Below are 12,177 nucleotides of genomic sequence, written 5' to 3' on the forward strand. Positions count from 1 at the left end.
AAATTAGTATGGCGTTCATTATCACTGAACTAGTATATATTCGTTAAGGGGCCAGCTGAAGGACGCCTCCGGGTGCGGGAATTTCTCGCTTCATTTAACACCTGTTGGTGACCTTGTGCTATTGTTTTCTACGGTCGGGTTGTTGTCTCTTTGACACATTCCAAATTTCCATTCTCAATTTTATACATAATTCGCTACACCTAATTGTTCAACATGCTTTTCAAGCACAAAATTGAAGCATGCACTTTAAAGTTCATTATTATGGGATACCAATCAGCATATTTTGTTAAAATGAACAAAAGGAAATGAAATAACCAACATACCTTGTTTTCATTAAATAATTTTAAGCCTTATACCTGAAATTCAATTTAAAAATTATCAATTTTCCCTACTTTAGCAGCAGTAATCCAATTTCCCTTTCAAATGAGATTAACGTTTCTTAACTCATTCAGCAGAAGAGCCCGTAACTGTAACTAAGATTTAATCAAACGTTACAAATGTTTTAAGGTTTCAGGGTTATCTGAAAGAAGTCTTATAAAGGCAACAATAGTATAACGCTATTCTAAAGTCATAAATCGATTAAGAGAAAGCGAATTTGGGTAACAAACTAAAAACGAGGGAAACGTGTCAACGTTATGAGTGAAAAACAACGACACAACAGTAACACTGAACTGCAACAACAACAAACGACAATGCAAATTACACAGAAACACACTATCAGTTAATACATGCCATATTCCTGATCTGGTACAGGACAATTTAAGAGAAAATGGTGAGTTAAACCTGGTTTTGAGGTTAGGCTATCCTCTCGCTTTATGGCAAAGTTAAATATACTGCTTACACAGTTCATCGAAAGATACCAAGACTCTGTAGAAATATATTCTTGATCAACTTCACGATACGTGATTGTCTAGAGTTATAGAACTAGGCACTGCTGTTGTTTATCATCCTAATAATTTGTTATAGTGTTCTTTTATATTTGTGTATGTAAATTATTAACCTTACTGATTGGTCCATTTTTTGTAAATTTTATTTACATGGCTCGGTACTCATACATCGAGCAATGCTGCTATTGGTATATGGAAAGGAGAAAACAGCTGTTATCTGCTCTTTGGTCTGGTTGTTGTCTCTTTGGCATATTTCCGAAATTCATTTTCAATTTTATCTTCTCAATATAATGAAACTGACAGAAAACATCGCCAGATCAAACATTTTGTATCTGTCCAACGTCGTCTCCGTTTTCCGATACGTTTTCATAGCATCATTTGTGAATTGATGTCATGAGTATTGGTGATGTTATGACATCAAAATGATCGTTACAAATTTAACAATGTTGCATAAGAATTATCTTTTATTTTCGTCTTCAATTGTTTCCGTATGTGCTAAGTCGTTAGAGTGTTTATATGGCACACAGTTTATTTTTGCTTAAAAAAATCATGTACCAAGTCAGTAAAATTGCCATAGTTATATTATAGTTCTCGGCTGTGCGTGTTACAAATGCACATTTTAGTGTTGTGTTTCTGTTGTGTCATACTTTTGTATGTAATGTGTATCCTTCAGTTTTAGTTTGTAATCCCGATTTGTTTTTTTCTCAATCGATTTTATGAATTTCGAGCGTCACTGGTGAGTTAATTGTGAGTCATTTGTAGACGAAACGCGCGTCTGGCTTAAATCATGATCTAATCCTTGTATCTATTGTTATGATATGGTAATTATTATGTTTATTTATGTTGGCCTAATTTGTGTTGTATGGCCTGATAGTTGTTTACCAAATAATCTTATAACTGTGCAGTTTAGGAATCACTGGAACAATCACAGAATGATTAGAACTTTCTAGAATAATCCTTATAAAAGATGCGTAATTTAAACTTCTACGTTATTCCAGAAACTTCCGTTGTAACTTTCCAGGATTTTCCACAATGTTCCGTTCTAGCGTGTTCTAGAATAATCCGTCACAACTATATATATACAGACACTAAAGTTAAACTCTCATAATTAAACTTGGACATAGACATTGATAGACATTAGTATTCACAGCATTTGGATTGACACTTTTATTCTACAAACAACATCATACTAGATTGTGACCTTAGTAGTGAACATAATATTCAGATTGGATTCCGAAAGATTTCCGGATACAGATAAAAGAGTGGACTCATATTTTGACAGTTAAGTTAACATTTATATTTGTAAAATACTTCTTGTAAACTTTTGTATAATAAATATTGTTAAATTTTACTATTGATTTGTGTCTTTTGTTGGCTACAATTTAAAGGCGATTTCTGGCCGTAACAGAAATTGGGGGCTCGTCCGGGAGCTTAAAAATATTTTATTCAAAATTTGTTTAGTATTTTTATTAAAACTAGCCAACAAAATTCTACAAAATGGCATTTGATGCTGGTAAATTTTTGAAAACGCCAGACCTGGAGAGTTTTGATAATTTAAAGAAAGAGGAATTAGTGTTGCTTGCTAAACAACTGAAATTAGTTTTTAAAGTATCTATGAGAAAACAAATTATAAAAAATTTGGTTATAGACAAATTAGTTGACGAAGAAATTTTAGGTGAAGAGGCTTTTGATCTTAAGGTCGAACATGTTGATGCCTTTAAATTAAAACAGCTTGAATTAGACCATGAATTTAAATTAAAACAATTGCAAGCAGAATTGGAAATGAAGGAAAGGTTAGAAATGGAGAAAAAAGAAAAAGAAGATGAATTTAAATTAAAAGAACTTGAAATGAGAGAAAGGCTAGAGATGGAAAAACTGAAAATTTAAATGGTCAAAGAAGAAAGCAACACTAAAGTTCACTCGAAATCAGATTATTTTGATGCAGCAAAAAATATACGTTTGGTTCCGAAATTTTGTGAAAAAACAGTTGATAAATATTTTCCACAGTTTGAGAAAATTGCTAACAATTTGAAATGGCCAAAGCCGTATTGGACTACAATGCTACAAAGTGTTTTTGAGGGTAAGGCCGCTGAAATTTATTCCGCACTTCCATCAGAAAAAAGTTCTGATTATGATATGGTAAAACAGGAAGTTTTGAAAGCTTATGAACTAGTACCAGAAGCATATAGACAGAAATTTAGATCTTATAAAAAGTTTGATTCACAAACATATGTGGAATTTGCTCGGGAAAAAGAAGATCTATTTGATAAATGGCTTACGTCAAAGAAAACAGATAACAATTTTGATAACCTAAGACAATTGATGTTATTAGAAGAGTTCAAACAATGTGTTCATTTAGACTTAAAAACACATTTAGACGACAAAACTGTTGAGTCAATACATGATGCAGCTGTTATTTCAGATAATTATACTCTTTCACATAAAAGAAGTTTCAAGGGTCAAAATGTTAATACTTCCAGTGGAAATTACAAAAATCAAAGCACTGAGCATACTGATAGTAAGCCTGTTCCACAGAATAAGAGTCAGTCCAGTTATAATATGTCTAGTCCAAAATTTGATACTTTTAAGAAGAAGTCACTGACTTGTGCTTATTGTAAGAAGATTGGTCACCTGATGGCTGATTGTTTTAGACTCCAGAAGAAGAATGAACGAGATAATAAGCCGAAGACCAGTGCTTGTACGACACCTTATATTACCAGTACATTGGAATGCCCTGCGCGTCAGGCTTTTAAGTCCAGTTTTTGTGATTACATGGAGGAATACAAACCCTTTATGTCTGATGGGTTTGTTTCTATTGTTGATGATACCACTCTTCAGCCTATTAAGATTTTACGGGACACTGGAGCTTCTCAGACTTTATTGTTAGAAGGTGTGTTGCCTTTGTCCGAGAATACTTCTGTTGGTGCCTCCGTTTTGTTACAAGGTGTAGAGTTAGGTTGTATAGATGTTCCTCTCCATCGTATTTATCTGAAGTCAGATTTAATAACTGGACCAGTTGTTGTAGGTGTTCGTCCTAATCTCCCTGTTGAGGGTGTTACCTTATTGCTAGGAAATGATCTAGCTAGAAACAAAGTGGTTGCTGAACCAATTGTTACCAGTGAACCGGTGGTGGATGTTAAATCACCTGAAGATGATGCTGAATTGTATCCAGCTTGTGTTGTTACTAGGGCGATGTCTAGAAAACAACAAAATGAGAATTTGCAAGAAGACAAATTTGATTACATGGACCTTTCTGACACTTTTATAGCTGATATTGAAGATCCGGGTAACTCAGAAAAGGCCATTATAAAACCACCTAGTGTTAACAAAAATGTTATTATGCCATGGCCAGATGTAAACAGCCATTCATTAGACCGAAAGAATTTACTCGAAGAACAACATAAAGACCCTGAGGTTCTTCAGCTCAGCCAGAGGGCTCAACCACAGGAGGAAGCAGACAAAGTGGCCGAATGCTATTACCATCAGGACAGTATTTTAATGAGGAAGTGGAGGCCTCCTGATGCTACACCAGAGGAGGAATGGAGAGTGCTATACCAAGTGGTGGTGCCTAAAGTTTATAGACAAGAAATTATTGGTCTTGCCCATGACACCCCCTTGGCTGGACACTTAGGTATAAGGAAGACTTGCCTTAAGATCTTGCAGCATTTTTACTGGCCTAAACTTAGAAATGATGTTGCAGAATACTGCAAATCATGTCATATATGCCAGGTTGTTGGTAAACCTAACCAGAAAATACCACCAGCACCACTTCTGCCTATTCCAGCCTTTGACGAACCTTTCAGCAGAGTTCTAATAGACTGTGTTGGACCTTTACCAAAGACCAAGACTGGAAATGCATATTTATTGACAATCATGTGTACATCTACCCGCTTTCCTGAAGCTATTCCGCTCAGAAATATCAAGACACCTACTATCGTCAAAGCTTTGATCAAATTTTTCACATTAGTAGGACTTCCTAAGTCTATACAGTCCGACCAGGGATCAAATTTCATGTCAGGTTTATTTCAGCAAGTCGTGTACCAGTTAGGGATTGCTCAGTACAGATCAAGTGCTTACCATCCAGAATCTCAAGGTGCCTTAGAACGTTTTCATCAAACATTGAAGAACATGATTAGAACTTTTTGTCTTCAATTTGACAGAGACTGGGATGATGGAGTTCATTTTCTACTTTTTGCGGTCCGAGAGGCTGTTCAAGAATCCCTTGGATTTAGTCCCTTTGAATTGGTATTTGGTCATACTGTAAGAGGACCGTTAAAATTGATTAAGGACAAGTGGCTTACTGAACATACTGACTTGAATCTTTTAGACTATGTATCTAGATTTAAAGAAAAACTGTATACTGCTTGTCAAATTGCTCAGAAAAACTTGAAAAATGTACAAAACAAGATGAAAATATGGTATGATAAAGATGCCAGGGACAGAGTTTTTGAGCCTGGTGATAAGGTACTTGTGTTTTTGCCAGTCCCTGGACATCCTTTACAGGCTAAATATTGTGGTCCTTATACAATAGAGAGTAAAATTAATGATTTGAATTATATTGTAAAAACTCCTGGTCGGCCCAAACAAAATAGAGTGTGTCATATTAATATGTTAAAACAATATTTTGAGCGTACTAATGTACTATGTGATAGTAAACCAGTTGCCACTTTAGGCATGGTTAAATTTGAGAACAATCATGACAAACCAGATGTAATTGAACCAACTTTTAGTTGTAAATCTATGGAAGAGACAGTTAGATTGAAAAATTCAGAAATTTTGTCAAATTTAGATTCAAAACTTGCACATCTGTCTTTTGATCGTAGAGAAGAAATAAAAACTTTGGTATTTTCTTTTAAAAATCTTTTTCCAGATGTGCCAAACAAAACCACTGCTGTTTGTCATGATGTTGATGTCGGAGATGCTTCTCCAATTAAGCAACATCCTTACTCAATCCACTCAAACTTGAAGTTATGAGAAAAGAAATTAAATATATGCTTGACAATAATATTATTGAGCCGAGTAACAGTGAATGGAGCTCTCCTTGTCTCCTTGTGCCAAAACCAGATAAAACCTTTCGTTTCGTGACTGATTTCAGAAAAGTAAATTCAGTCTCAAAATCTGATTCCTATCCGATTCCAAGGATAGACGATTGTATTGACAATATTGGTCAAGCAAAATTTGTGAGCAAATTTGATTTATTGAAAGGTTATTGGCAAGTTCCATTGACACAGAGAGCTCGTGAAATATCAGCTTTTGTTACACCAGATGGCTTATTTCAATATACTGTAATGCCGTTTGGCATGAAAAGTGCTCCAGCTACATTTCAAAGAATGATCAATAATGTTATAAAAGATTTAGACTGTTGTTATGCTTATATTGATGATCTAATTGTATGTAGTGATAGCTGGGAACAGCATTTAACACATTTGTATGATACTTTTGATAGATTGTCAAAATCAAATTTGACTGTTAATCTTGGTAAAAGTGAATTTTGTCAGGCCACTGTTGATTATTTAGGGCATGCAGTTGGCCAAGGTCAAGTAAAACCTATAATGGCAAAAGTGGAAGCTATTTCCAAATTTCCACCTCCTACAAATAGAAAACAACTTATGAGATATTTAGGCACGATTGGATTTTACAGAAAATTTTGTTCAAATTTTGCTACTGTTGTTCAACCATTGACTCATCTTTTACGGAAAGATTCTAAATTTATCTGGAGCGAAAATGGTCAAAAAGCTTTTGAAAATAGCAAATCACTTTTAATTAATAGTCCAGTTCTGTTTACTCCAGACTTTGAAAAACAATTTAAACTTGCCGTTGATGCAAGCGATGTAGGAGTAGGAGCTGTTTTATATCAAGAGACAGATGATAATGTTGAAAAACCTATATCATATTTTTCTAAGAAATTAGATAAACATCAGAAAAATTATTCAACTATTGAAAAAGAGTGTTTTGCAATGTTGTCAGCACTTCAACATTTTGATGTATATTTGAATCCCACTGTATATCCTATTCTTGTTTATACTGATCATAATCCTCTCACCTTCATGCATAGAATGAGAAACAAGAATCAGAGGTTGACTAGGTGGAGTTTATTGTTACAGGAATATGATGTAATTGTAAAACATATTAAGGGTAAAGATAATGTAATAGCTGATGCTTTATCTAGAGCTTATTAAATCACTTTGTATATATTATGTATTTTTGTTCATATTATTCATGATAAGTTTTTGTTACACTAAAACTTCTTTTAAGGGGGGAGGTGTTATGATATGGTAATTATTATGTTTATTTATGTTGGCCTAATTTGTGTTGTATGGCCTGATAGTTGTTTACCAAATAATCTTATAACTGTGCAGTTTAGGAATCACTGGAACAATCACAGAATGATTAGAACTTTCTAGAATAATCCTTATAAAAGATGCGTAATTTAAACTTCTACGTTATTCCAGAAACTTTCGTTGTAACTTTCCAGGATTTTCCACAATGTTCCGTTCTAGCGTGTTCTAGAATAATCCGTCACAACTATATATATACAGACACTAAAGTTAAACTCTCATAATTAAACTTGGACATAGACATTGATAGACATTAGTATTCACAGCATTTGGATTGACACTTTTATTCTACAAACAACATCATACTAGATTGTGACCTTAGTAGTGAACATAATATTCAGATTGGATTCCGAAAGATTTCCGGATACAGATAAAAGAGTGGACTCATATTTTGACAGTTAAGTTAACATTTATATGTGTAAAATACTTCTTGTAAACTTTTGTATAATAAATATTGTTAAATTTTACTATTGATTTGTGTCTTTTGTTGGCTACAATTTAAAGGCGATTTCTGGCCGTAACACTATCATGAATTTAAATGAATCTTTTTGAATATTTTGATGCCAACATAGAAAATCTAAGATTGTATGTAATTGTCAAATACACAAAGTTGATATGATTATTTTAAGCAATATACTTTGTAAACATAAGAAAGATATATCCTTGAGCTATATTAAACAAACTTTTGATTTTTAAAAATAGATCCAGTGACGTCAAAGGGAAAATCTCGTTATTTTGCGTTTCTGATAAGTCAAAGTATGATAACTATTAATTTATTGTATAACCACTCATGTCATCTACCTTCATATGCTGCTATTATGTACGAAATTACAATTAAGTCAAATAAAAATGTACTGGTGTCTCTCCTCAAACTACAAAAGCCCCTGTAAATAATAGCAAACGCTATCAGAATTCATTGTTCTGACAGTCTGTCACTATCAAAGTACTCTTTTTGGGTTAATGTAAATTAAATATAAGCTTAAGCTTGTACTAGGATGTTCAGATCCTATCTTCTAGAATAGTGTCTTTTATATTAGAAAATTTCAAAGATATACAGTTAATAAGTACAAAGTCTGAAGCAATAGCTAAGCAATAAAACTATATTACTTCATGACTCGGATTCATATGTTCAAAGCTTAATTCCCAAACCTTCTAAGATTTATTTCTTAGGTATTCCAGAAGACATAATAGTAAGTATAGTCGTTCTTAAACGCCTTATACCATTGATGCTTTTTACAGTACTTTATGTATAAATGGTAATTTTTAGTATCTTGCTTATTAATCCTTTATAAAATGAGAAGTTCCTTAATGTAATACTTGGTGGTGTCTAACATGTACTGTTTACTAGATCTGTTTGCATCATTCTCACATCCAAATGTGTTCAAAAGTGCTTTATCACTTTTTAAATCTTTTTGCTATGGTAAAACGCACAAATGACTTTAAATACATGTGTAAGAGTTGTCTCCCATATACTAGGTCTACCCCCGTAAAATAAAACAAAAAATATTAAACTTGATGTGAAACTATTTTCTTTTATAAAAATCCTTCATTTACCTACAGATACTGTCATACTCTACAAATTATTTATATTTTTTTTTTTATTTTTTTTTATTAATTTCTAACATTAAATTTTATCTACTGGTAATGGTTTACTATGATGTATAATTAGTAAAGTGAATGCGTTATAATGAAAGTATTATTTGTAAATGACATATGTGACCATAAAATTTCTGAAGCGAGTGACGTTGACATAATGGTCATAACCTTCACAACCTGTGATGGTGTAATAAAAAAACCTACGTAGTTCAGTTGTCTAATTTTAGGTTTTATTATTCCCCAATTTATATTTCCTTGTAACAATATAGTATAAAAGAGGAATTCTATCAGAGCTCTCTATCCATTTTTGTATTACAAGCCAATCAAGTACATCAAAGACTAAAAGACTACCATGTAAGTAGTATATTGTTTTGTGTCTTTCATATTTATCTATAACTCTTTTGTATTCAGTTCTTAAATCTGATTATATATTGTACTTGATCACAAGAAAACTTTCTTTTGTGTTTCAAATACCTCTCCAGGATGATCAAGAATGTTGTCATAACACTGTGCATATAAAACAATTGGAGGCACCAAAGCCAATAGGAACAACTGTTGTCAGTTTTTGAATTTGGAAACATACATAAAGCCTTTCATACTAAGCATATACGTCTTTTACTTGATTCATAAATGAACTTCTTTTTCTCATTGGCTATCATTTCTATCTTCTTATATCTATTATAATAGAAAACGCGTTTAAAAATATTCAGATATTATAGCAGATATATAATTCTCTTTTGAAATAAAGTGATAGCAAAGAGAACGCCTCACTTTTATAATATTCAAATTACGTTAAACATACAAGATTTCTTTATCATAGTTTATTTGATGTAATAACGCTGAAGTATTTTCTTTTGTTTACAGAAACCATGAATACATTAGCAATAGTTATCGGGATTGCTATGTTGGTTACTTTAGCCACTGCTCGCAGTTATAGTTCCAGTCAAGGATCATGGGATGGTCTGAATAATGGCTGGAATAGTGGACGTCTGACTAATAGATGGAATAGTGGACGTTTGATCGGTGGTTGGAATAGTGGACATCTAGGAGGTGGATTAATTGGCGGACACAGAAGTAAGATTTTACAAACGATATGTCTAATTACCAAATATACTTGACAAAAAATGAAAATATCGTTAAGTTTTCCTTGAATAACTATTGTTAGGGTTGGACATTCACAGTTCAATGTTGGTTACTATTATCAAATGAGGTGTTTCATTGTATATATTACGTCTGGTGTATAATAAATTTAGTCCTGGTATCTATGATGAGTTTACTTACACTCATACTAAAAAAAAGAGTAGCTTTTTGAACGTTAGGCACTTTACAATCAATCAATCAAGCAACGAGTTTTCACTTCTATATACTGTTCGTCGAATTTTGTTTTTTTCTAAACGTTGAGAATGTAAAGATTCCACTGCCTTTTAGAATCAAAGACATTGTACATTTTAACGTCTTTTTTCATAGCATCAAAATACTATAAAATATATCCTGGAGATATAGAATAATAATAGACCAAATATACCAATAGTTATTAATTTTCTAGGATACAGAAGAGCCGCAGGTGCATACGGTTCAGTTGATCCATACAGAAACAGTCATCTTAACAGTGGATTAGGACGTTTGAACACATGGGGTATTAATTCAGGAAGGAGATCTAATTTAGGTTGGAGATCTGGTTCAAGATGGAGTCAGCGAGGTAGGTTTTGATTTTTATCCTATCAAATGTATCCCGTATTTCATATCTCTCATTTTGTTGAATAATGATCAAAATTCAACGATTGCTTGATGACATATTAAGACATAGATGTAACATTGAGTATATACATATAATAAGGGAACGTTGCCATAGATGTTACACTGAGTATAAAAATATAATAAGGGAACGTTGCCATACTAGTAATTTGATTTTGTCACATTTCATTAACTTTTTATAAGTTATACACAGTTCATTTATTTAAATATAATATACCTCAGGGAAATATAAGAAAACCTATCCGAAATGTAAAAAAAATAATCTAAAGACCGAAATCCTAGGTAAATTAAAAAAAGAAGAAGTACATAAAAACCGAAAACTTGTGACGTAGTTCAACAACGGAACAAGTAAAAAAAGAAATCATCTCTCACATTCCTTTTGTGCAGGATATGTCTGATAAATATCCACAAACTTTTGCTTGGATTGTTTTCCCCAAATTTTAGTTTTCTAATTTATATATTACGTTCTGTTTTCGACTTATGAGTTTTAATATCTTATATATAACTTTGATCCTCTCTTTTTCCTGACTTAGTACAGGCATTTTACAAATAAAACTCGTTTACATTGACTTGATTACGAATTAACAATAAAAGAAACTAACTACCAGATGATACGTCAATATTACTGGTTCGAATTGATAAAATATAAAATAAGGTTGCAATTTTGAGAGAGAGAAAAAAACCCAGTTATAATCCAATTTTGTCTTACGTAGCCATTCACAATTTATTTCAATTTAATTCAGATATGAAGTAGCTTTAGACCATATCGAATATAATCAGCAGTTACATTAATTTTATGCGTACATTATCAAAAAACCAATTTCTCTTCGAATTAACTAAAAGAACTTTTATTTTACAGGATATTGAGAAAAGAGGAGGATAAAAGAAGAACATTACAACATCTGAACATTACATAAATCATCCGTAGATTTTTTACTTTTGTAAATAAAACTATAAATATGATATGCATTTGTTCAAATTTTTATAATGTTGAAAATACATTTGAAACTAAATAACATTATAATAATAATACAAATTCATACGAAAATACACGCCTAAACAATCACACAAAATTATTAATAGTTTCTAGAAAAACTATCAACATGGAAAATCATAACAAATCAAAAATGAGAGACAAGAATAAAAATATACCTGAACAATTAAAGAGCTTTCTATGGGCGGTATGGGTATATGTATAGATGGATAACAACTGTCATATTCCTGACATAGTACAGGCATTCTTTGATGTAGAAAATGGTTAATTAAACCTAGTGTTATCGCTAGCTAAACCTTATTAATCCCGTATTCCGGTAGGGACGTGCAATTACGTAGACTTCGCTTTAATTAAACGCAAAACGACGGGTTCCACAGGGTGCCACATGTAGAGCAGGATCTGTTCACAGGCGTTGTCAGTTTGATTTAGATTTATGAGTTTGACTTTAACTGTACCTTTGGTATCTTTCGTCCCTCTTTTATCAAAAGGCTATTATAACTGAGGACAGAGGTCTTATTGTAACATGGATATTGAATATTATATTGTAATATTATAAGTTTATCACCTATGTTGTGTGTCCATTGGATTACCTCCCGTCTATTATTTT

General features: G+C 32.4%; 1 protein-coding gene across 1 annotated transcript; it reads left to right on the plus strand.

The window, feature by feature from the left end:
• Nucleotides 1–9,071: 9,071 nt before the first annotated feature.
• LOC134714314 (uncharacterized) lies at nt 9,072–11,527 on the plus strand. The gene is made up of 4 exons (XM_063575549.1): nt 9,072–9,175; nt 9,686–9,895; nt 10,368–10,520; nt 11,436–11,527. Exons 2-4 carry the CDS (start codon nt 9,691–9,693, stop codon nt 11,441–11,443), a joined length of 366 nt encoding a protein of 121 aa, XP_063431619.1. The 5' UTR covers nt 9,072–9,175; nt 9,686–9,690; the 3' UTR covers nt 11,444–11,527.
• The last annotated feature ends 650 nt before the right edge of the window (nt 11,528–12,177 follow it).

Source organism: Mytilus trossulus, chromosome 4 (genome assembly GCF_036588685.1).
Source record: "Mytilus trossulus isolate FHL-02 chromosome 4, PNRI_Mtr1.1.1.hap1, whole genome shotgun sequence".
Classification (NCBI taxonomy): Eukaryota; Metazoa; Mollusca; class Bivalvia; order Mytilida; family Mytilidae; genus Mytilus; species Mytilus trossulus.

What these genes read in the sequence shown, in the direction of transcription:
- LOC134714314 (XM_063575549.1), top strand. Translation starts at nt 9,691, where the DNA reads ATGAATACATTAGCAATAGTTATCGGGATTGCTATGTTGGTTACTTTA. An exon ending in ATTAATTGGCGGACACAGAA is followed by an intron (nt 9,896 to 10,367) that starts GTAAGATTTTAC and finishes TTAATTTTCTAG; the next exon opens with GATACAGAAGAGCCGCAGGT.